This window comes from Perognathus longimembris, chromosome 2, assembly GCF_023159225.1.
Source record: "Perognathus longimembris pacificus isolate PPM17 chromosome 2, ASM2315922v1, whole genome shotgun sequence".
In the NCBI taxonomy this organism is placed as follows: domain Eukaryota; kingdom Metazoa; phylum Chordata; class Mammalia; order Rodentia; family Heteromyidae; genus Perognathus; species Perognathus longimembris.
Genome location: NC_063162.1, coordinates 112,907,002 through 112,932,760, shown reverse-complemented (window position 1 = coordinate 112,932,760; position 25,759 = coordinate 112,907,002). Strand labels below are relative to the sequence as shown.

At 37.7% G+C, this 25,759-nt stretch overlaps 1 protein-coding gene across 1 annotated transcript in view; it reads left to right on the top strand.

Moving 5' to 3' along the window:
* The window catches only part of LOC125346970 (ATP-dependent translocase ABCB1-like), a 323,723-nt gene that overhangs the window by 286,384 nt on the left and 11,580 nt on the right, over window positions 1–25,759 (top strand). The window contains exons 16-24 of the mRNA XM_048339947.1: window positions 13,844–14,005; window positions 14,899–15,072; window positions 16,041–16,187; window positions 16,745–16,852; window positions 19,080–19,157; window positions 19,280–19,363; window positions 22,886–23,089; window positions 24,226–24,326; window positions 25,303–25,443. Coding sequence (XP_048195904.1) covers window positions 13,844–14,005; window positions 14,899–15,072; window positions 16,041–16,187; window positions 16,745–16,852; window positions 19,080–19,157; window positions 19,280–19,363; window positions 22,886–23,089; window positions 24,226–24,326; window positions 25,303–25,443 — 1,199 coding nt within the window. The remainder of the gene's footprint in view (window positions 1–13,843; window positions 14,006–14,898; window positions 15,073–16,040; window positions 16,188–16,744; window positions 16,853–19,079; window positions 19,158–19,279; window positions 19,364–22,885; window positions 23,090–24,225; window positions 24,327–25,302; window positions 25,444–25,759) is intronic.

The window sequence follows — 25,759 nt, the reverse complement described above, 5'->3', positions numbered from 1 at the left end:
AATTGGTGCAGACATAGTTGGATGTTGAACATCAATTTGTTCCAATTCTCATGCACTAAGGATGACTCGATACCCACATAGCTGAGAAAGAAATACTGGATGATCTTTTTTATTATGGCTGGAACAGTGTGTGGTGTTCTTTTTTAGGTATGCCTATTATTACAGTGGGATTGGTGCTGGTGTGGTTGTTGCTGCATACATTCAGGTGTCATTTTGGTGTCTGGCAGCTGGAAGACAAATTAACAAAATTAGGAAAGAGTTTTTTCATGCTATAATGAAGCAGGAGATAGGCTGGTTTGATGTGCATGACGTGGGAGAGCTTAACACCCGGCTCACAGAGTAAGTACCTAGTTTAATGTTTAACTTCAATCTCCTTATTTGGAAGGAAACAAAATAGATGTCATCAAAACTATTCAGATGTCTTTCTCACACACAAGTATTTGCAAGCTTAAATTCATTGTGAGCAGCAGCCATGTTTCATGTACCCCCACCTTCCACCACCACATGCACTCCTACTCTTGCAGATGTAAGGCTAACATTGAATGAGGAGTTGTACTTGCCAGTAGCAAGAAAGACTGGGAGTGCTAGTACAGCAATGTGCAGAAAGCACAATAATACAATACTTTCTGGGTAAATTTCCTAGCAACTTGAAATGTCTACCTTACCTATTTCTTGAGTACATCATGTCCATGTCCTTGGGCCCTAAGTTCACAGATTCCTGTTGTTAATGACAAAACTTCCTATTGAATACTGACACCATGCCAAGTAAAACAAACATACACACATAGACTTGCAATATACACAAATGTACCAGAGCTCCCAGTATATGAAAGCAAAACTAGATTCAGGAGAAAAATTCTGTTTGTACTCTGACATGATTCTTACATTATTTTTTTAGTGATGTCTCTAAAATTAATGAAGGAATTGGAGAGAAAATTGGAATGTTCTTTCAGTTAATGACAACCTTTTGCAGTGGTTTTATAGTAGGATTTAAACATGGCTGGAAGCTAACCCTTGTGATTCTGGCCATCAGCCCTGTTCTTGGACTGTCTGCCGGTGTCTGGACAAAGGTAGGTAAAACTGGTCAATCCAGATTTTAAACTCTTCCCCTTGAGCTTGCAAGAGAAGCTTTTAGCCATAATAACACAAACTCTGAATTTGATATTTGTTCTAAATCTTCTTTAAAAATTATCAGGATAGGGCTGGGGATATAGCCTAGTGGCAAGAGTGCCTGCCTCGGATATATGAGGCCCTAGGTTCGGTTCCCCAGCACCACATATACAGAAAACGGCCAGAAGCGGCGCTGTGGCTCAAGTGGCAGAGTGCTAGCCTTGAGCGGGAAGAAGCCAGGGACAGTGCTCAGGCCCTGAGTCCAAGGCCCAGGACTGGCCAAAAAAAAAAAATATATATATATATAGATATAGATATAGATATATAGATATATCTATCTATCTATCTATCTATCTATATATATATATATCAGGATAAGCTGATCCAGTCTTAGTACTACTCAGGATTCCATGAGGTCTTAGCCATGTAATTATTTGAGGAAGAATGAAAAAGAAAGGAGGAGCTCATAAATCTCATCGGCCACTGTCATACAAAAAGACATGTGAGGGCTGGGGATATGGCCTAGTGGCAAAGAGTGCTTGTCTTGTATACATGAAGCCCTGGGTTCGATTCCTCAGCATCACAAATATAGAAAATGGCCAGAAGTGGCTCTGTGGCTCAAATGGCAGAGTGCTAGCCTTGAGCAAAAAGAAGCCAGGGACAGTGCTCAGGTTCTTAGTTCAAGGCCCAAGACTGGCAAAATAAACAAACAAACAAAAGACATGTGAACTTTAAAGCTCTGTAGACAATGTGGTGAACACTGCCGTGTTCACTTATCAAATGGAGAGTCAAGTTCAGTGAACAATTCATGTGCCATTTATTGAATATTTTTGCATGCTAACGTTTTTGGCTATAGCTTTATTTTTACTTCACAAATTGATTTTTATCTATTTGTGATAGGTGTAAATGTCTCTGTTGCTACATACTCAGACCCATCATTACATGAGTAATTTGTGAAAATATTCTGTACTCCTGGACACATGTAAACCCATATTCTCCAATTCGCTCTTCCAAAAAGGAAGGGAAGACAGTAGAAGTGGTCTCCCCTCCCCGACACAGCCTCCACTGATTTTGGAGAACTTATTTTCCCTTTTGGAGTGGGGATGTAATTCACATTATTAAAGATTTACTCTACAAATAAGTATTTATTTGATGCAGAGATTTATATAGTATTCAGTTTTTGTTGGGTTCTACATAACAGAGTAAAATCATAGAAATTTATGTAGCAAAAGATATAAGTAATGTAAGATCAACCAAAGCTTAACTTGACACAACATTATCACACACAATGGAGAGTCCAGAATTAGACCTATGTATTTGTGTCTAGCAGTTCAATGGAGGAAGACCACAGATTTCACAATGGTACTGAAGGAACTGGACATACATAGGCCAAAAAAAACAACAACCCTAGACTTGGCACTTTATATAAAAATTAACTTTAAATGAGTGTCAATTCAAGTGTAAAACTTTTAGGAAAAAAATTAATCTCTTTAAACAGAAAAAAATGGTTCAACCAACCAATACCTATGGAATGCCATCTGACCATAAAGAAGTTAAAAATAGCACAAAACTGTTATGTGAACAACCTGAACCAATTTCTAGAGACCAGAGATATGCAGAGCCTTTGGTAGTTATAAAAGATAGCACGGAGCTGGAAACCAGTGGCACACCTGTAATCTTAGCTACTCAGGAGGCTGAGATCTGAGGATAGTGATTCAAAGCCAGCCTGGGCAGGAAAGTCGGTGAGAGTTTTCTCTCCAATTAATCACACAAAAAAAGCTGGAAGTGGCACTGTGGCTCAAGAGGTAGAAGGCTAGCTTTGAGCAAAAGAACTCAGGGGCAGCACCCAGGCCCAGAGTTCAAGCCCCAGGATAAGAAAAACAAAAAAAAAATAGCAAGAGGAATTGTTGTGATGGAGCTGCTATGTGTCCTGGCTATGGTGGTATTCACACATGTTGCTGTAGATGATAAGGATGCTGAGAACTACACGTGTGTGTACACATTCATAGTGCATGTGAGATAGCAAGTGCAGATAACACTGTAGAAGTCCTACTGGCCATGCATTCTCTAGTTTGGATATGAAATTAGAAGAGAATGGGTGAGGAGCATGTGTCACTATTGTATTATTTTCTGCAACTACAAGCGAGTCTAAAATTAACTAAAACTAAAAGATAAAACATAAAACACTATAAAAGTAGAACAAAATGTACATTGAGAAATGGAAAAACAGTTTAATGATATACTGAAAATTCCTGTAGAGCTCTAAAATATATTGCTTCTGAATATATTAGTTTGGACAATACACTAGTACCTATATTGAATACTTTTATAGAAATAACAGTTCCACATGTCTCAAGCTAATACCCCTTAATCTTTAATAAGAATCACAAAGTTTAGAAAAGGGATGTATTAGTGATAGTTTTATAACTATTTTGGGTAAATGTAATCATGGGAATGCCACACCTTTCTATTCTTTCATATTAGAGCAATATTAGAAGTTGGTTTTCCCTATACCTGAGAAAAACTTTGAGAAGCTTTGTTGCTGTTCTTTTAGCAGACATAGTTTCTTTAAAGAGGAGCCACTCAGTGAAGATTCTCCCATATTCTGCTCTTCTTAGAACTATGAAAGGTCAAAGAAGGAAAGAAAGAGATTTGTTGAATTCAGTATGGCCCTTGGCACAGTAACAAAAATAAAATAGTTCTGTTGCTAAAGCAGGTCCTGTGAGCTTCCTGTACTCTGCAGAGCTGTTTGCTCAGGGATGGAGCTGGCATCCTAGTTCAGACCCAGTACTGCCCTAGGAAGAGATTTTGAGAAGTCAGGAAGGTCTGGTTAATGAGTGGGATATTGTTTAGTTAGCAAAGACAACTGATACATACAGTACAGACCTCACTAATAAATATTCATTTCCCCATTGTCCACCCATCCATCTATTATTGCTTCTTTTATTTCCACACAAGAAAGGAAGTAATGCATGCTTAAAAATCAAAGCAACTATGACCTTCTCATGCCAAGAAGGAAAAGTCCTAGTACTGAGGGAAATGAGTTGCAAGACACATGTGAATGATATATGGAAAAACTGTAATACTGTTTAACTAGGGTAAATTGTGTGTGTACAATATTTATTGGATGGTAAGACACTTTGTTACAGGTGGAATCACACTGCTTCACCCATATCAATTGATCCAGTTTCATAATAATTTATATGTCCCTGACTTGTTTCAGAGGGAGATTCACTTTAAGGATTATTGGTTAATACTTGGAAGCAACAGGGACTCAAATTCAAATCCTGAATATTGACACTTAGCACATTTTTATCTGTTCATATTTCCATTAATTCACATATATACTGGGAGAAATAAACCTATTTCCACCATGCAATTAAGAACTACTGAGATCTTGTGCATGTAAGGTGACCAGAATGTTCTGTCTACAGAATAAATATTCAGTAACCAAGTAGGATCAAAGAGCATCCAGGAAACAAGGACCTCCCTGGTGGCTGAACATATTGTTTCTCCCAGCAGCACCAGCAGAGGAAACTGTGTATTTGTCTTGGCATAGGAGACCTTCTTGAAGTCACTTGGTCTCCTTCATTCTTCTTCCTCCCACCCTAACACTTCGGAACGAGGCTATTGTTAACAATAGCTATCCTGGGAACACAACAGGTTTCCTTGACATATTGCTTGCATTTTGTGTTTATTCATGACTATGGTGAGGCATATGTTTTCTGAAATTTAGCATCTCCTGAACCTTCCAGATATATGTATTTGGAAGAGAGTTCAAGATATTATTGTGAGAAAGTTTGCAATTAATCTAACATCTCAATCTAAAAAGAACTTGAGGTGGCTTGCTGAATGAATATACATGCCAAAATACAGAACACCACAAGGAAAGTCTGCTGAAAAATACATTTTATCTTTGTATCCATTAATTTACTAGCAGCCTCTGTGTATGTATAACCTAAAAAAATTAGATATGTGAAGTTGCATTTTTAAACAGGTGTTGTCCTCATTTACTGATAAAGAACTCTTGGCATATGCAAAAGCTGGAGCAGTAGCTGAAGAAGTCTTAGCAGCCATCAGAACTGTGATTGCTTTTGGAGGACAAAGCAAGGAACTTGAAAGGTTTGAACCTCTTCTTAAAATTATTAAAAATGTGGAGTTCTGAGTCATCTCTTGTGCTCTTCAGGTTGACAAGAATGTTTTCCAATGTAAATATGTTTCTTTCTAAAACTGACTTGATATATTACAGAATTATTAATAGTCTGAGGAAGTTTCTAGGTGCATATGGACTTAAGAACAACGTACTAACCACTTATTTCTCTCTGATGATTTTTGTCTTATTGAGATAAAGTTGATTCTCTATGATTAATAATTATCTTGCATAAGATTAACTTTTCCTGTGGCTGATTTCCCTTCCTGTCCAGGCATTTACTTGATTGAGATACACTCCATAATTTGCAAGATAAAATATAACCAAAAGAGTAACTTCAAAGTCTATTTCATTGTATGTTGTTTAGTGTTATTCTTGTGACTCTTGACTTTTATTGAACTTCTAATAACACAGTGACTTATTGAATTTTGCAATATTTAAGATCCTTTGATTCCCTAGCAGCAATGGACTCCTTTAAAATTTAGTAATTTGATGCAACATTTTAATATATAAAGAGGGATAGAAAGGGAATCCTAAATGGTAATGGGTTCTTTGGGAGGGGAGTGTGATAAGCAATACAAAAAAAGCATGGAAATTTTCATCAGTCACAATAATGTCTACATCTAAGGAAGCTGCGAAGTTTTATAAAAGTTGAGGAGGCCTGGTTTTTTCTGGTGCTGTGAATTAACACTATGGAAAAATTTTCCACACTAAGGTGTGTATATATGTGTGTATCTATATTTTTAAGTACTTTTTTATTCACTTCATATAGTTCCCACCCACAAAGAAATCTGTGATAGCTAAGTGTCATAGTTCAAAGGAAGGTAGTATCTATTTTCACTTTTGGATGTCTAACAAAATGGAAGGTCTTACTTAAACAAGCAGTCCTTCAAATAAATCCCACCTCCTCATACAGTCTATATTCTAAGGTACAAACCACTATTAATAATCAAATATAAAATATACCAGTAAGAGTAACTATAATTTGGAAAAATAAAATACTCTGTAAGAAACACTGGAGCCAACTGCTTCGAGAAACATACTAAATGCCTAAAATTCCAACTTTTAACAATTAGGAGTGAGCAGATGTACATGAGGGAAACAAATTAGTGAAGCTCTCTCTGAGAGGGGTTCTGCTCGACTGAGAATTGAGGGGTGAGGAAAAGTAGTAATGATCCATCTTATCTTCTGCTCATGATGAAGCAGGAGAAAGGATATGAGGGGTAGGAGGAACAGTCTTCCAAAGTTCCTGACCTGGCAGACTTCTGTATGTGCTGGAAAATACCATAAGTGTGACTAGAGCTCACTTGAGGAAGGACTAGAACATGGGGAAATTGTAGGCCATGGAGAAGAGTTAGGATTTTGTTTCAAAGGTCTGAGCAAGGGATGAGATGATTAAACAGAGAAATGACTATTGATGTGATGTTTTCAGATCACTTCTTTATAAAGGACCTGATGAATGTAGGGAAGCCATCAAGGCATGGGAGCAGGGAGACCGTGGGAGGGTTGATGCAGTGGTCCAGGTGAGAGCCACTATGGAGGCCAATTTCAGGTAGAGGCAGGAGAAGGATGACAAGTTACTAGGGAATGAATATATATGGAGGGAAAATTAAGTTGCCACTCAGTAATAATAATGGGATATTATTTGTTCTGACACCAAATACATGTTATGTGATTATACTTCAGATAGATATGTATGAAAGTATGATCAATTATTTTTGGGTGTGAAAGGTATTACATACATTACCTTACAAAGTTCTCAACATACTGCCACAACCATCTTTTTGTTTATTGTATATTAATTATACAAAGGGGCTTCACTGTGGCATGTGTAATCTTGCCATTGATCTTGTCAGTAGTTCCTAAAGTCAACAGGACAGAAAGCAAATAGACACCAAAGTTTCCTTAAGGTTCAGGGATTTTAAATGACTTAGTTGGGGAATATTACTTTCCAGCATTATATATCTTTTAATTATTGAAATAGGTATGAAGACTTTTTGTAGTACTGGGAATTGAATTCAGGACCTGATACTTGGTAGGCAAATGCTCAACCATGAATTCTTAAAAAAAATTTTTTTTTGAGCTAGAGTGTCACAAACTTTCTGCTGATGTCAAACTGGAGCTATTCTTGACTTTACCTCCTGAGTAGGTAGGATTATGGGCATACAACACCATTCCAGCCAGCATGCATACTTTGAATGGAAAACAATTCTTCCCATTGCTTCAATTTTGTTTTCTGACAGAGAAAATATGTATTGCAGAATTTGCTAAATAATGCTATACTAGTTTCAAAATATCTGTAAGGAAGAAACTCAGAAGTGCTTCCCACAATTAAATTACTCCCCATAACCCTTGGTTTCCTATTTTACAAAAGGGAATAAAATAGTAATGACATATAGGATCAATGTACAGACAAAAGGAGAAAGCACATCCATCCTACAGGGCTGGGCACATTCTGTTTACTCAGTAACCAGTACGCAATGCTGACTTATTTCCATAAGTTATGAGTATATGAGATAATTTCTGTTCTTTCACTCAGGTACAATAAAAATTTAGAAGAAGCTGAAAAAATGGGGATAAAGAAAGCTATCACAGCAAACATTTCCATCGGCGTTGCTTTCATGCTGATCTATGCAGCATATGCTCTGGCTTTCTGGTACGGGACCTCGTTGGTCCTCTCTGGTGAATATTCTATTGGACAAGTGCTCACTGTAAGTTATTAAGTGAGTAATAAAAGAAATGAATCAGCATGAAAGCTGGCAATGAAATAGTGATGATAAAAAATGTATTTTGAGTAAGTATTGAATACTACAAAAAAAGAAGGATAAATCCTGGTATAGTGGCACAGGCTTATTATTCCAATTTTTTGGAAAGCAGAGGCAGGAAGATTGTGAGTGTGACGCCAACCGGGGCAAAGTTGCCAAGACTGTATCTCAAAAAAAATTTTTTTTAAGTATACTGAAAGGGCTATCAGATAGCCAAAATGGTAGAGTACTTACCTAGCAAGTGTGAGGTTCTGAGTTCAATGGTCAGTATAGACAGACAGATGATTAGATAGATAGATAGATAGATAGATAGATAGATAGATAGATAGACAGACAGATAGGGACAGAGAAATGGAGAGCTAAATGAGTAAAAAAAGGAAGAAAATTAGAAGTATCCAATAAGCTATTTTGTAGTCCATTTTGCAGTTCTCTTGCCAAAGTTCTCATATAGCCTAAAATTAACAGTAAGAATCTCTCTAACATGAAGTTTCATTTAATGAAATAATGTCTTTATGGGAAACCTGATACTAAATGCCTCATTTTTGTTTTCCACTTTACCACTTCCAACAAGGGACAAACATACAATTAAACTCAATTTTGAATTTTTTGAATGACAGCCAATCCACTTCACAAAGTTTATAAAACAGAATTAGTTTTAGTCATCCTTAAAGAAAATCCCATTTGAAAGTCTTCTGCCTTGTAGTCCTTTTTATGAGTACACAAGTCTTGCCATTAGATGTTAGCTTCTTTTATTTAAAAACCATGAGATAATTGTAAACCAAGCTCACTCTGTATCTTGCTAGAAGCTTCTTTGTGAACATCCTTTGGAAGTGTAACAAAAATGTTTGCTTCCCAATCAGTATGGTGCCACTGGTCCAAAACTTATGTCAAGAGCGCCAAGTGTATGAGTTTGCTTTGAGGTTACCTACAATCAACTCAACTGCAGCTCCTCCAATTCTTGATTAAAATAAAAAATCCATGGGTAACAAGTGGTGGAAGGACAGGAAAGGAGCAGTGATTAAAGATCTTTCTGGGACAACAGTTGTTTACAGTACCTGCCTGGTTCTCGGGAAGAAATGTTAGTGGTTCTAACAGTATTGCATTGTTACATTGGTTTGTTTCCCCGGCCTTCAGCCAGGGTTTCTGATTGGTCAACATGGATGTTTCTGCCCCGAAGATGGTGACCTGCATTTCAAATTGAAAGCACGAGTTTTCTCATAAAATACTTGTTCTTTTAAGACAACACAGAAAATTTTCTTTGAGCATCTTAAAACAATTTCCTTTCTTAGAATTTAGATTTGTATTATGAAGAGATAATAACTATGTGAAATTATTATTACAATATTAGTTAATATTATAAGAGATAATACTTACTTGGTGGTTTTGTTTGGATTTTTTAAATCTGTTTCCATAGCCAACATTTGTGAGGCAGTAATTTAGCCAATGGGCTTTTACCAGAAAAGTGCTCTTTAGAGTAGTGATACTGTGGGTGAGCATAGGTTCTAGTGGTATGTACATTGTTTAATGTTGATGTGGATTAGCAGCTTGTTTTACTACATTATTTTATTTTATATATTACTTGTGCTGCTGGAGTTGAGCCTAAGGACTCATCTATCATGGGCAAGCTCCTCTTACATTGTGCTACATCCCTAGCCCTAGCAGTTAAATCCATTGCTTTCTGAGCCCAAACTCTACTTCACAATCTGGAGGCATTTGGCAGACTGAGTGCAAGATTTTATATCAGACTCATTGATTCAAATTTCATCTATGATATTTACCATCTCCAAGATATGGACCAAATCCTCTAAACTCTTCAAGTCTTTGCTCCCTCTTTTGCTATATAGTGTGCCCTGACTATGTTATAAAGGGAGATAATAACTATTGAATAAGTTAATACACAAAGCTAGAATGACAAATATGCACCACCATACCCAACTATTGGTTTAGGATCTCATGCTGTCTGATCTGGCCTTGTCTCATAATCCTTCTAATATCAGCCTCCCAAGTAGTTAGGATTACAGGTATGAGCCACCAGTGCCTGGCTTTAGACTATTTTAATACCCAGTATCTTTAGTCTTTCATTAAAAAATGGAATTAGTCATGTTGGAAGCAAGGAAGTGTGGAAAGAATCATTGTAAACATGAAGACATTTAATGGGCTTTTGTTTTGGTTTGATTTTTATTTCTTTCTTCAGGTTTTTTTTTCAGTACTATTTGGAGCTATTACTGTTGGACAGGCAAGTCCAAACATTGAAGCATTTGCAAATGCCAGAGTTGCAGCTTATGACATCTTCAAGATCATTGATAATGTAAGTCTCACATAGCTATTTATCCATCTACACAAAATAATTCCCAGTTGAGAACCAACTTGGTTTTCATTTTACCTTGATCTTCACAAAATGTTACTAAAAACTTGTTGCTGAAGTAATCACCTATCATTTTTCATCTGTTTAGAAGCCAAGCATTGACAGCTTCTCGATGAGAGGACACAAACCAGATAATATCAAGGGAAATCTGGAATTCAGAAATATCCATTTCAGTTACCCATCCCGAAAAGAAGTTAAGGTACCATGATAAATGATTAAGCTATTCAATGAACAATTAGAGATTTTTTTAAAGAAAAAAGTATATTTGAATGGATGGAGGTGTCAATTTACACAGTCTGTGTCTCTGAATTGTCTTCTTGCTTACTTCTCGCTCTACTTGGTAGATCTTGAAGGGACTCAACCTGAAGGTGCAGGGTGGCCAGACGGTGGCCCTGGTTGGCAACAGTGGCTGTGGGAAAAGCACGACAGTCCAGCTGATCCAGAGGCTCTATGATCCCACAGAGGGCGTGGTGAGTTAGACCTGCAGCCATCAGCAGTGACCACCACACCTCACTCTGCTGCTTATTCCAGCTAGCAATGAAGGAAAGTCACCCTTGTTCTAAAATTCCAGGTCAGTATCGATGGACAGGACATCAGGAGCATAAACGTGAGGTATCTGCGGGAAATCATTGGTGTGGTGAGTCAGGAACCGGTGTTGTTTGCCACCACAATAGCTGAAAACATTCGCTATGGTCGTGAAAATGTCACCATGGATGAGATTGAGAGAGCTGTTAAGGAAGCCAATGCCTATGACTTCATCATGGAGCTGCCCCAGGTGAGTCTGCCTGTCCTTGTCATTCAGAGATGCACAGAACTAGAGCTACTGAGGGCTTCACAATTAAGAAACCCTGGTTCACTGGAGGACACCCTGGAGAGGAAGGCAATATGTCTTTGGGTTTTTAAGTTCTAGCAGTAGCATTTAGTGGTAGACACATTTGTTTTTAATTGACATTTGTTGTTGCTACATTGTATTGCTGGGGAATTGATCTGGGGAATTACTTTCCAATTTAAAATATGAACTGAGCTGAGCGCTGGTTGGTGGCTCACACCTGTAATCCTTGCCACTCAGCAAGCTGAAATCTGAGGATGGCAGTTCAAAGCCAGCCCAGGCAGAAAAGTCCTCCTGAGATTCTAATCTCCAGTAAACCACTCAAAGTAGCATTGTGGCTTAAAGTGGTTGAAAGCAAAAGAGTTCAGAGGCAGCTCCCAGGTTTTGAGTTCAAGCCCCATGATAGATAACAATAAATAATAATAATGATAAAAGAAAATTTCCCTGTGCCTTTTCTTTCTCTTTCTTTAAAAATTTAGTTTTACCATCCCTAAGTAGTTGTACGAAGTAGTTTCAAGTCAACACATCGTTTTGTGAGTACCATATGCTCCTGTGCTTTTCCTGTTGTAGAAATTTGACACCCTGGTTGGAGAGAGGGGGGCCCAGCTGAGTGGTGGACAGAAGCAGAGAATTGCCATAGCACGTGCCTTGGTTCGCAACCCTAAGATCCTCCTGCTGGATGAGGCCACGTCAGCCTTGGACACAGAAAGTGAAGCTGTGGTTCAGGCAGCTCTGGATAAGGTCTGTAAGCCCAGATGAAACCAATTGTTTTCATCAAAATAGAGGCCTTCTACTGCTCATTCTTCTTTACTTGGAAAGAAATGTCTTTGCTTAGAAAAGTCTGATAGCTTCTAGAGGTTCCTTTCCTGCTATGTTTATTTTTCTGATCTTTTCTAGATGGCAATAAATACATTTCCATTTAAAGACTTTTTCAATATTCTAAGAATAAGAAATAATGGCTTAAATGAAAATCAGCCTTAGTCATGATACTGAAAACATAGCTATTGGGATGTTGTTATGCAACTTTTGACGCTTTTAGTGTTTGTCAACAAGAGGATAATACCATCTACAGTTTCACATTTAGTAAAATGAGAAACCTGTTTCCCCCAGAGAGAAGCAGAGAACTTAAGATGTTAGGAAATACTTTAGCTACAAAATCTCCTAGCCTGTAAACAGAGTTTGACTTGTAATAGTTCTGACCCATAAGACTTACCCAAAATGTAGAATCTGAGCATGTGCTCTGTGTAGGACTATGTGATCAGTCCCTTTGTTGTTTTTACAACATCCAAAGCATGAGTGTTTCATAAACAGAAGTTGGGTGGGTGAGATTTTTTTTAATTGACTTATTTATTGTAAAGTGATTTACAGAGGGGTTACACTTTCGTACACTTTCATACATAAGACAGTGAGTACATTTCTTATCAAACTTGTTACCTCCGCCTTCATTTTTCTCCCACCTTCCCCCTCCCAAGTTGTACAGTACATTTACAGCATATAGTTTTGTAAGTATTGCTGTTACATTGGTTTGCCTTTTACCCTTTGTCTTTCCATTTTGATGTTCCCCTTCCCTTCTCTACTTCTGATAAATGTCTATACAATACTCAGGGTACCAAAATCAGTTACAGTGACATCAGGGGTAAAACCATGGGGAAGAAAGACAAAAGAAAATGGCATAATTTCACATGGTACATTGAACATAACAACAATGATGAACCACTTATTTCCATAACTTGGAGTTCATTTTCTTAGCTTCATCTTATATGTTCATATGTACATAGCTATTAAGTTATTTTGACTTCACTATGAGTTATTGTGCTCTTCTGCTAGGACTATCCTAACATGTACTAATTATTACCAATGAGGGAAACCATATGACAGACAAAGGCCTCATATCTAAAATATAGGTAGAACTAAAAATCATTAAATTTCCCCAAAACAAATACTCAAAGAACCACCTGCCCCCTTAATAAATAGGCTACAGACCTAAAAAGAGATTTCTCTGAAAAGGAAATGAGAATGGCCAAGAGACACATGAAATAGCGTTCAACATTACTGGCCATAAAGGAAAAGCACATCAGAACAACACTGAGATTCTACCTTACCCCAATAAGAATGTCCACTACAAGAAAACTAGTAACAACAGATGCTGGCAGGGATGTGGCTGAAGGAGAACTCTACTACACTGTTAGTGGGAGTGTAAATTTGTTCAACTACTCTGGAAAGCAATGTGGAAGTTCTTCAAAGGGCTAAGCATAGAACTCCCCTATGACCCAGCAGTCCCACTTTTGGGCACATATCCAAAAGATTACAACCAAGACACACACTAAAGCCACCAGCACAACTATGTTCATTGCAGTACAATTTGTCATTGCTAAAATATGGAACCAATCCAGATGCCCCTCAGAGGATAAATAGATCAAGAAAATGTGGTACAGATAAACAATGGAATTTTATGCTTCTATCAGAAAGAATGACATTGCCCCATTCGTAAAGAAATGGAAAGACTTGGAAAAAAAATCACACTAAGTAAAGTGAGCCAGACCCACAGAAACATAGACTCTATGTGGGTGAATTTTGAGCTGTAATGATTCATGCCATCAAAAGCCACATCTCTTTCTCTTCAGGCCAGAGAAGGGCGGACCACCATTGTGATAGCGCATCGGTTGTCTACAGTTCGTAATGCTGATGTCATTGCTGGCTTTGATGATGGAGTCATTGTGGAGAAAGGAAATCATGATGAGCTTATGAGAGAGAAAGGCATTTACCACAAACTTGTTACAATGCAGGTGCACTTTAACTCTACAATTTTTAAGTTTTGTTGTGTTTTTTTTTTTGCTGCAAGTTGATATTGTTGGACTTAATGCTAAAGGTAAAAGTTACTTGATTTGAGTATCTTGAAAAGTAGGAAAAAGTAATTATGATACTGGTATTTTAAATTATTTTCTTGAAAATAGAAATACCATATATAAGGATAATTAAGGAAAAATTGAAAAGTTGAGCTATCCACTAAAGCAGCTAGCAATCACATGAGTGCTGAACATTTTGGTTTTGAGCTGTTGTTCAAGAATAAGGTAAGATGAAAAGGGAAAAAGAGAGCAGTAGAGGAGGTCAAGATGACTAACACACAATATATGTGCATGTGAAATCTAAAAAGAGAAAATGCATATCAGATTCTGAAAGCTTAGTACAAAAAAAGCACAAAACATCTCAATCTTTCATGTTGATCACATGTTGACAGGATTATGTCATTGCATATCAATAATAACTTGAATGTGTTAATTCATATTGAGTATGTGATTAAAATTTATTTCCATCTTTCTTTTCACATTTTAATGTAGTTTCTAGAGATTTTAAGTGGCAGATGTGATTCACCTTGGCTTATACCATATTTTTGTTAACAGCTTTGGTCCAAAACAAACTTGATTGAGACCAATAGACATAGAAGGGGGATAACTAGAAAGATACTTGAAAGGATATTTCAGTATATCAAGTGTAAATCATTCTTATGTTACTGTTTTCCTTTTTGCAGCATCACAAATAAAGAAAGATAATTTTAATTTCATCTTGTCCTTTTATTACTTAAACCAATTAGTATATCCTTAGTTTCTGACATTCGTTGTGAAAATTTCACTGGTTACATAGGCCTAATCAGTTTATGCATATTTCTTGTTCTTTTCAGACAGAAGGATATAAAAGTGAATTTGAAAATGAAGTTTGTGAACCCAGAAGTGAATTTGATGCCTTGGAAACATCCTCAAAGGATCCAGAATCTAGTCTAAGAAGAAGATCAACTTGCCGGAGTATCCGAGGACCACAATGCCAGGACAGAAAACTTAGTATAAAAGATGCCCTGGTATGAATGAAGATGTAGAGCTTTATGTCCCAATGTCTTTTTTAATGGTGTGGGATGGGGTTATGTTAGGACTAAGTATAAGAATTTGTTTTCTAGAAAAAAAAATTAGTTTTCTAGAAACCTCCAGAGATTTCTACAAGTCAAATATCAATGTTTTTACAGTTTAGAATTTAAGAATGAGAAATAATTTTTAAAATGTCACAAGTTAAAATTTTAATTTACAGAGATTATACTGTGCTTTCAAATATAAAATTAAAGTTCTGTTTAGAAGTTTAGTATTTTTCGTAAACGTTCTTGTCATCTCCTAAATGCCAAGTCAATAGTAAATGTTTGTAGAAGCATTATTTAATTGTTGGCTGGGCACAATGGTTCATGCCTGTAATTCTTGGGGAGACCAATAGCAGGAGGATCCGAGTCTGAAAGAAGCCCCAAGAGAAGGATAAAAAAAGAAAAAGAAAAACTAAAGCAATAAGGGCTCAAGTGATAGAGGGCCTACCTTAACAAATAGGAAGTGCTGAGTTCAAACTCCATTACTGTCAAAAATGTATTACTGGGGCTGGGGATATGGCCTAGTGGCAAGAGTGCTTGCCTTATATACATGAGGCTCTGGGTTCAATTCCCCAGCACCACATATCAGAAAATGGCCAGAAGTGGCGCTGTGGCTCAAGTGGCAGAGTGCTAGCCTTGAGCAAAAAGAAGCCAGGGACAGTGCTCAGACCCTGAGTTCAAGGCCCAGGACTGGCCAAAAAAAAAAAAAAAAAGTATTACTGATTTATCAAACAATTAAAAGTTACTGTAACAGACTCTGTCAGTATTGTTTTTGCAACTAAATAGCCATCCACTTATGAGAGATAGTGATGGGATATTTTACTCCTTAAAATTCTGCCTATGGAAAAACCACACATCACAAAATCCATGATAAAGTCTTTTTAAAACTATAATTTCTTACAATATTCCATGTTTTCTAGGATGAAAATGTTCCTTTTGTTTCCTTTTGGAGGATTCTAAAGCTGAATTTAAAAGAATGGCCTTATTTAGTAGTTGGTGTACTTTGTGCCACTATAAATGGAAGTATGCAACCAGCATTTGCAGTTATATTTTCAAAGATTATAACGGTAAGAGTTTATACACATTTTCTGTTTCTACCAGTGAGTGTTGACTGAACAATGCATGAACTATTTGTATCACTTGCATATGTAACACAAAGAAAAATGAATGCTGGCTGGAGAAGCTCTTTTCTTTCTGAAAGGCTGAGTAAATGAATACATCTCCCTGGTCAATAAGAACTCAGCAACAGATTCTCTCCAGATACCTCAGGAAAGTTTGAAATGTCCACAAAATAATTCAGGACATTGCCATACAAAGTAGTTACCCATCAAGGAAAAGTATTTATTTGCATTTCTTCTCCTTATAGACATTAGCATTCCTTACTCTAAGAAGAAACCTGAGAAAAAAACTAATTGGATCAATTTGTGACAGACAACTTGGTTGGTCTTGGTCTCTAAGGAGGCAGAACGTAGGTGCCATTAAGTTGATAAGTGTTCTCAAAGCTCACCTTGTTTTCTAGTGCATTATAACTACAGCAAACCCCAGTACTATGATAGAGAACAAAATCAGATCTAGAACAATTCCTTCAGTGATTGAACTAACAACTATTTAAATATTTTCTCAGGTTTTTGCAACAAATGATGATTCTGAAAGGAAAAGACAGAATAGTAACCTGTATTCACTAATGTTTCTATTCATTGGAATTGTTTCTTTTATTACATTTTTCCTTCAGGTAAATATCTATCTTCCTTAGTTTCCTTAATGGGGGAATTTGTGAATATACATGTAATTTTCCTTTTACGGGAAGATCACTATTCAAAAAATATCTGTAGTAAATATTTGTACAGCTAATTTATAAACTTTTATATACCATTTGGATAAAATAGTCAGTACTCTAAAATTTTGGAATAGTAGCCAGTTACTGGTGCCTCATGCCTGCAATCCTATCTATTCACGAAAGAGTATTAGGCTCTAAGTTCAAGCCCAAGTACTGGCACTATATATATATACATACATATATATATGTATGTATGTATATATACATATATGTTTGGAATGGATAGACAGTACAGTGTAAGTGTGGTGATAGACTTGGGTTTGACTATTACTTATACATGTACTCAATTATGTGTCATTGAAAAAATAACTTCTTTAAACTGTTTTAGCTTTCTATTTGTTTATGTGTTAACTGGGGGTACTGTTGCCCCTTGATGACTAAGAAAGTTAATGTGACAAGTGCCCAGGGCCTTGTAATGCAGTAGTAATGAATCACCTGTCAGTGAATCAAGAGATTAGTCACTTATGAAACTATAACCCCTTTGCACATCACCTTTATACTAACAATGAAAAAGAGATTAGCTACATATGATATTTTTACCGGACTCTGAATAGGTTTCTTATTTAACACATTTAAAACAGGGTATTATTCTAAACTGTATAGGAGGAACATGAGAAAATAAGCCTTTTTATTTATTAAGTAAAGTTCTATGGAGGAGTTGAACCATGCTAGAATACATGGGACATTTAACTACATATAAAAGTGTCATACCAGTTGTTAATACCTCAGGCATTTGGAGAAGGTAAATCTTCTCTGTGTGAAGATGGTTAAGAAATTGGAGATAGGCATTGATTTGATCACTTCAGCTTTGACAGGTGGAGTTGCTAAGCCTGGAACACCTGCCAAATGGAGCTAGGAGCTCAGTGGGATAAGAACTCAAGTCTGTGGTCTGATTCTCATTAGAATTCTCATAGACATGGATTCAGATTCTAGCTCTGCAACTTTCTGAAATAGCCTTTGGTAATTTGTCATCTTCTCGAAAGCTGTTTCTTCTGAATCATGGTGATTCATGCATGCTAGGCAAGCACTCTACCACTAAGCCCATTCCCAGCCTTTGACCCACTTTTTGTAGCAATCTGATAGGTCCAAGGTACTACCTGGCCTTTAGTTCTATGAACCCCTTTGTCAGGACCACTTGGAGGAGCAGACTTCTACTTACTAACTTGTACTCTTTGTAGTGTTTCTTCCTTTTCTCTCAGTAATGCCTAATACAGTAGTTGGGAGCAAAGAGCAGATATGGCTGCCTCTTCTGTTTTTCTGTACCTTCAAGAGCTGCGGCTGCTGTTAAGTCCCTCCCCCCACCTCATGTACCAACCAGCTGTTTCCACCCTGCTTCCCCATGCCTGTGACTTCAAGACCTCATATGTCAGATACCTATTCCCAGCGAAAGCACTATTTCCTTCTAGTCCTGTCCCAGACCCTTGGAGCAAGGACTCCCTGGTCCATTCTTTCTAGATGAGCCTGGCATAGCAGCACACTCTCATGTTACATCTCATCAGTCACTCTATTACCTCTTCCGAGGCCCAGAAGTTAACAATCATGAAGGGGGAGGGGAGGGGATGCAGTGCAGAAACTTCTCTTGTGGCCAGGATTCTTCCTCAACATGATTTACTTCAAAATTGTGGGTTTTGCATCAAAAACCCCAAACTTTGATACCTTTGTCTTCTACAACCTTGATGGCTGAGGTGACTACAAAATCCTGATTTCCCAAATTATACTTAAGGTCCCAATTTCAATAATACAAAACATAGACCCCTGTTTTGAGTCTCACCTGCTTTGGGAACAATACCAGCTTCCTCAGTGATAGACATAGACCTTGTTCACTGAAGAGAAAGAAGAAAGCTGGGCTTGGATTGGTGGGTGTGGGGCAGAAGGAACATATCTGTAATAAATCCCTGGCTAGGAGGGGCAGAGTCAGGTCCAAAAGCACACTGCACTGTCTTGATCACCAGTGTCATCCCACACCTTGCACCAGAGCATGTGCTCACAGAAATGCAGCAACCAAACCCCGGAAATCAATCTTTGTGACTATCTTAGCAATGACATCAAACCCCGTCTTTTTCTATAACAGGTTTCTGTGTTTCTCACCCATTTTTGTGTGGCATGTTCTTGTTCCTTATAGGGCTTCACATTTGGCAAAGCTGGAGAAATCCTCACCAGGCGGCTGCGGTACATGGTTTTCAGATCCATGCTGAGACAGGTAGGGCTGTGGAGGTGGATCTCTGGGGTGTGACAAAGAAAACTGATCATGTCACTTTCCTCCACAAATTTAGAGCCAAGAAGTAGAGGTTTAAGAGAATAAAAACCTCTTGTGTACCACAGGATGTGAGCTGGTTTGATGACCCCAGAAACACAACTGGAGCATTGACTACCAGGCTCGCCAATGATGCTGCTCAAGTGAAAGGGGTAGGTGCGTCCTTGCTGTTAGAGTTTGTCTTTATTCCCTTGTGAGCCTCAAGATGAGACTCACTTTCTCATTGCACCTGGCACCATCTTCTTCAACATCATCATCATCATCATCATCATCATCATCATCGTGGTGGTGATTGTTATCTTAATAAAAACGTAAACCACTACCTGTCCTCCGGATGTATCACCTGTTTGAAAGAAAAGTATAAACTCTTTAGGCATTATACCCCATATAGTGTATAATGTGTATTTTTTTTTTTTTTTTTGCCAGTCCTGGGCCTTGGACTCAGGGCCTGAGCACTGTCCCTGGCTTCTTCCCGCTCAAGGCTAGCACTCTGCCACTTGAGCCACAGCGCCGCTTCTGGCCGTTTTCTGTATATGTGGTGCTGGGGAATCGAACCTAGGGCCTCGTGTATCCGAGGCAGGCACTCTTGCCGCTAGGATATATCCCAGCCCCTGTATGTTTTCTTTTTATAGCTGTGTTATTCATAATATTGTTGAGATGCATATAGAATAATTATTTAGAAAAGGAACATCATTCAGTATATCATTTAGGATTATCAGACTTTGTGTTTTAGTCTTCCCAGAAGGAAAAGCTACATTGACAATTTTATCATTCATAGATAAGGCTTCCAGAAGAGTGAATTAAAATATGAATGTGGAAACACATAGAAAGTTGCAAAAGACTTTTTTTCTACTTGAAGCATGTAAATTTTTTAAAAACTCAAGATTTAGATAAGGTTGTGTAGAACATAAAAGAACACAAGATACAGACTTAAATCACTTTGAACTTCCTAAAATGAACACTGCCTTTGCCATTGTGGGGTCTCCACTATATTTCAAATTGTCAAAAATGTCTGCTGCATGTAATAATTGTGAACTCCATGTAAGGGACACAAATTGTGCTCTGATGGAGCCTATCTTGTAGATCAAATCTTTGAACTGTGCTGTTTGAAGAATAGAAGCAGAATATGGGGGTAGGAGCTTTGTGCTTATCAACAAGCACTCAGTGGTTTGGTGATGTAATCAAGAGGACTGAAACAAGGAAAGGCATCATCTCAATGGGTATCTGGGAGGAGCGTTGTGACCAGAAGAACAGCAAGTACAAAGTCTCTGAGGCTGGGGCATTTATTCTTTAAATAGCAGGACAATTGAATGAATGTGAGAGAAAGAAATGTTCTAATGATATGGTTAGCCTTGTATCTGTAATAAGATGGAAAGCCATTATGGAATTCAATGTAGGACTGACATGATTTGATTCATTGAATGGATCACTATGGTTGCTGTGTGTGAACAGGGTATAGAGTCCATTACAGAGAAATGATAGCATGTTAGGCTAGTGTGGATATGCTACTGGTGATGATGAAATGTAAACCAACAGAATTTACTGACTAGAAATGTTTCACCTACACAACTGAGAAATTAAGAAATAGTGATTACTTTTCATGAAATTAGAAGTTCATTGGAGAAGTAGGCTTGGGAGTTTTATGTGGTCTTGGTAAGTGTATGAAGCCAACATTAGATGTCCTGGTGGAGATGTGTACGGAGGTTGGTAGCTTTGTATGTCTGGATCTTCCAGAGAAGTCTAGTCTCAAAGTAGACCAGAGTTCTGGTCTGAAAATAGACATTTGGGAAATTTTTAGTTAAAATGGTGGCATTTTGAGGGGGTTGGTAGATCTGAAGAGTTAACCCAAGTCCTCCCAATTGCTAGGCAAGCATTCTACCATGTGAACTATGGACACAACTACAAAGTGGCTTTTAAAGCCATGGGACTGCATGAGATAGCCAAAAACGAGCAAGTTCTAAGCCTTGAGATTAATACTATGAGGCTGAGACAGTACAGAACAGTAAGGAGTAGCTGAGGAGGGAGAGATGCTGTATCCTAGAAAAACAATCAAGGCAGAATTATAAGGAGCCAGCAACACAGCTCATCAGATCACCTGTTGTTGTAAGGAAAGTTTGTAAGAGGCTGAACATTTCACATATGAAATGATGTGAAGGTGCTTATGGTTCTCCCTTTATGAGTGTGGTGGGAACCAAACCACAACAGGAAGGGGCTGGAGAGAAAGGAGAGGAAGACACAGCTAGACATGTGGTTCTGAGACCACTAAACTATTTCTATTTTATTTTTAATTTAAATGATCTTGAGAAACCAGAAAGTCCCCTTGCAGTTAGAAGATTCTTAAGATTCATAATATGTTTCAGTTCCATAACTTTCTAATGTGTGAATTTTTTCCCAAATGAAATCCAGGTTAAATTAATCTTCATAAGGATTTTATAAAGGTGCAGATATATTTGAATATGCTTAATAACAAATTTCAGGCTAAATTATTAGTTACATACCCAATATTGGCAATTTATACCATTTCTGCCAGGAACCAACCAGACCAAGCCAACTCAGAAGGAAGACTGTGTAGATGGTAGGAGATTGAAGAAAAGACACACACTCATACATACTAGAGAAAACTGGGACCAGGTGAACTGTCAGCACACACCTTACTTCAGATTATTTGTGTGCATGCACTTGCACAAAATAAAGGCAAGTAGAGAGTATGAGCTAGCTACAGAATGTTGCCAGCTCAGCAATTTACAGAAAGGTGTGTGGTTTTTCAAATGAAACTATCTGAGGTGTTTGTTCTAGCTTCAAAGGCTGAGATAGAACTAATTATGCCTTATGACCTAATGACAGTTGCTGTCTTAAGGACATGAGGCAGAGGAGACAGGGCACAAACTGTTGATTGGGGAACTCAAGTCTCTGGCTCCCAACACATTCCTCTTATAATGTAATTATCTAACTCTTTTACTTTGCTGATTTGCATACCTTGCTCGAATGACCATTCTTTGATTAATAAAGTAAAATAAAAGATGCAGGTGCTGATGACTCACAGCCATGATTCTAAACACTCAGGTGACTGGAATTTGAGGATTCAAAGTTCAAAGCCAGCCTAATGTATCCAAAGCCTATCGTATGAAACTGTAACCTCTCTGTACATCAGTTTGATAATAAAAATTTGAAAACAATAATAATCTAAGTGACTTTTTCCCCCCTATTAACTAGCAAAAAGCTGGAAATGAAAGTGTGCCTCAATGGTAGAGCACCTGCCTTGAGCAAAAAAAAGTTAAGTGAGAGCATGAGGTCCTAAATTCAATCCCTAGTACTGGCACAAAAATTAAACTGAACCCAACAACAACAACAAAAATAGAAGAGGAATATGTAACTGAATTCTGGATTATTAATCTTCTATTCTGAAATTTTTCAGAGGTCATAGAAATTTACATTTTAGAAACTCAAACTTTTTACTAGTAATGTTTCACTTATATTTAGTAACCAAGCAAGTAATTTTGATCGAACTACATTGTCAATCATTAAGAATACATTTTGAGGATGAGTTAATCAAAATTTTCTAAGCAATTCTGGAAAATAAGACTATTATACCATTTGTAAATAGAAAAAAAGAACGTGAGCATAAATGTTAAAGATAGTATAAAAATATGACTCTAATTCATTTTGTTTTCCAGGCAATGGGTTCCAGGCTTGCCTTACTTGCCCAGAATTTAGCAAACCTTGGGACAGGAATTATTATATCCTTAATCTACGGCTGGCAATTAGCCCTTTTACTCTTAGCAATTGTACCTATAATGGCAATAGGAGGAATTATTCAGATGAAAATGTTATCTGGACAAGCACTGAAAGATAACCAGACTCTAGAAAGTTCAGGGCAGGTGAGTCTAAATACAATTACTTAATAAACTGAAAAAAAAATAATAATCCGTGTTTTTTGTTACTCCTCGTTCTTTGTTATGCTCTGAGAATGGTTTCATAAACATTATTAAAGGCAGTGTTTTCTGTGGTTGCTAGGCAGATTAGAAATGAAAGGAAAGTTGTAACATATTCTTAGGCTCAATCAAAGATGGACCCGGGTTTCCACACACTCTTCTGGTCTTGGGCCACTGTCTTCACACACTATTCTCTTCTTCTCTGCTATTCTCCTGCCTTCAGTTTTTTCCTTTTTCCTCCCCCACCCCACTTTTCTCTCCACACCATGTCTCTTTCTTTCCCCTTCTTTCTTTCAAGGACTTTTTGATCTCTTTCATTAAGAAAGTAGGCCCATTGTATGTGATGGAGAAGATTATGATAAATCCTAATAGTATTTATTCTATCCCTTCTACCATACCATCTTTTATCCCCTTCCTGTTTAAACTTCCCTGGACACTAATTTCTGCATGATTGTCTATATTCTCTGACTAGTTTACAAATGCTCTGTGCCATCTACTGGGTTTCCTGGCAAATGCTTATTCCTTATAAAGACTTTCAAAGTAGGCTCTAATTTTCTCAGCTTTCAGGTAAGCCAGAGACATACATGGGCAGTCAACCTACTGATGAGCTGGTGATTCGTAGGGTCAAGATATAAACTTAATTGTGTTTGTTAGTTGTGCTCTGCTAGAAATCAAAGAGGTCTTCTGGTGGCAGAGTATTTCTGCTGTCACTTGTTTTAGATGACTGCAGAAATGAGAAGACAGAACATGGCTGACCCCTTAAAAATAACCCCAGGATCGAAAAAGAGATAAATCTACCAATGGAATTTTGCAAATGTATGTAACGCCGTTTAGCTTTAGGACAGTGCCACCAATGACTTTATTGAAAAAAGAGAAGGTTGAATTAGTTCATCTCTTTTCCAGATGTAAAATTCAGTCTGATATTTACTTACTATACTTTTCCATAGAGAAGATGCAATAAATACTAAATGGTACATAGATGACTTGTAATCATAATTTTATTCATCTACTTAAAAGAATTCATATTAATTTTGTCTCTGTTTGCCCTTTGGCCTCCTTGTCATGGAAAATGTGTATTGCAGATTGCTACTGAAGCAATAGAAAATTTCCGAACTGTGGTTTCTTTGACTCAAGAGCAAAAATTTGAAAAGATGTATGCACAGAGTTTGCAGATACCATACAGGTAAGAAGCCTTGAAGAGTGGGACAGAGTATGAGAAATGGTTATTTGCTGTCAAACGGGTAATTTTGACCAGAAAGTAGGGCACAAGTAGAGAGTACCAGAAAGCACCCAACTGAGAAGCAGTTGTAATTAACTTTGAGAGAAAAGGGGCACTCACACTGAGGTAGGAGTATCTCTGAGGGGGAACCCATCACATGCCACTTCTTTCTCCCCATATCACATTATTGGTGAGGTACTTCCAATGTATAAATAATGATTCAACAGAACCCTGAGGTCCCCAAAGTCAGGACAATGCCTGTTCCCCTGTGCCAGACAGATGGGCTGTGCTACTTGTAAGTGCTGGGCAAATGTGTGAGCAATGATTTCTTAGAGGACATGTGTCTACATTCAATAGTTGGATTAAAGGGAGGGAGCATTTATTTGTTAATCTTTAACAGGCCCTGTACAAAGTTCACAGGCTTCATTTACCTTAACACCAGTCCAATGAGGTATGATTAATCCTACATTAAAGATGAGAAACAACAAGATGAGGTAGTTTCCTAAATTCCCATGACTGGGAAGTAAAGGGAGGGTATAACTTACTCCTCTACACTAAGTCCATTTTTGTGGTTGCTATTCTGTGCCCTTCTGCCAGCCTATCCAATTACATTTTAAAGACTAAGAAATGAAAGCCAGGCTCTGTGTCTCATACCTGAAATCCTAGTTAATCAGGAGGCTGAGAACTGAGGATTGCAGTTTAAAGCCAGTTGGGCAGAAAAATCCAGGAGACTCTTACCTCCGATTAACCAGCAAAACGCTGGAACTGAGAGTGTGACACAAGTGGTAAAGTGACAGCCTTGAGCAAAAAAACCAAGTAAAGCACAAAACACTGAGTTTAAGCCCCAGTACTGGAAGAAAAAAAAAAAAGCGGCGGGGGGGGGAGGGGGAGAAGAGAGGACTATGAGAGTGGAATAAGTTTTCAACTATTTCCTTTTCAGAAATGCTTTGAAGAAAGCACACATCTTTGGAATCACATTCTCCTTCACTCAGGCCATGATGTACTTCTCCTGTGCTGCATGTTTCCGATTTGGTGCCTACTTGGTGGCACGTGAAGTGATGGAATTTGAAGATGTTCTGTTGTAAGTGCTGGGTTAAGGCTTACAAAGTAAAAGTGAAGAAAGGATTCACATACTTCGTGTCTTGATTGAAATCTCTAGAGGGTTCATGGCGTGATCTTGCTGATTGAGAGACTGGCATTTCTTTCCTCCAGGGATTTTTATGTCATCCTTGAGACACTGAGTTTTGTCAGTAAACTTCCCTTTCTATTTCTTATTTAAATTTTATCATAAAGGTGATGTAAAGAGGAGTTACAGTTATGTAAGAAAGGCAATGAGTACATTTCTTTTTGAACAGTGCTACCTCCTTGCTCACTTTCTCCAGTTTTTCCTTTCCTGA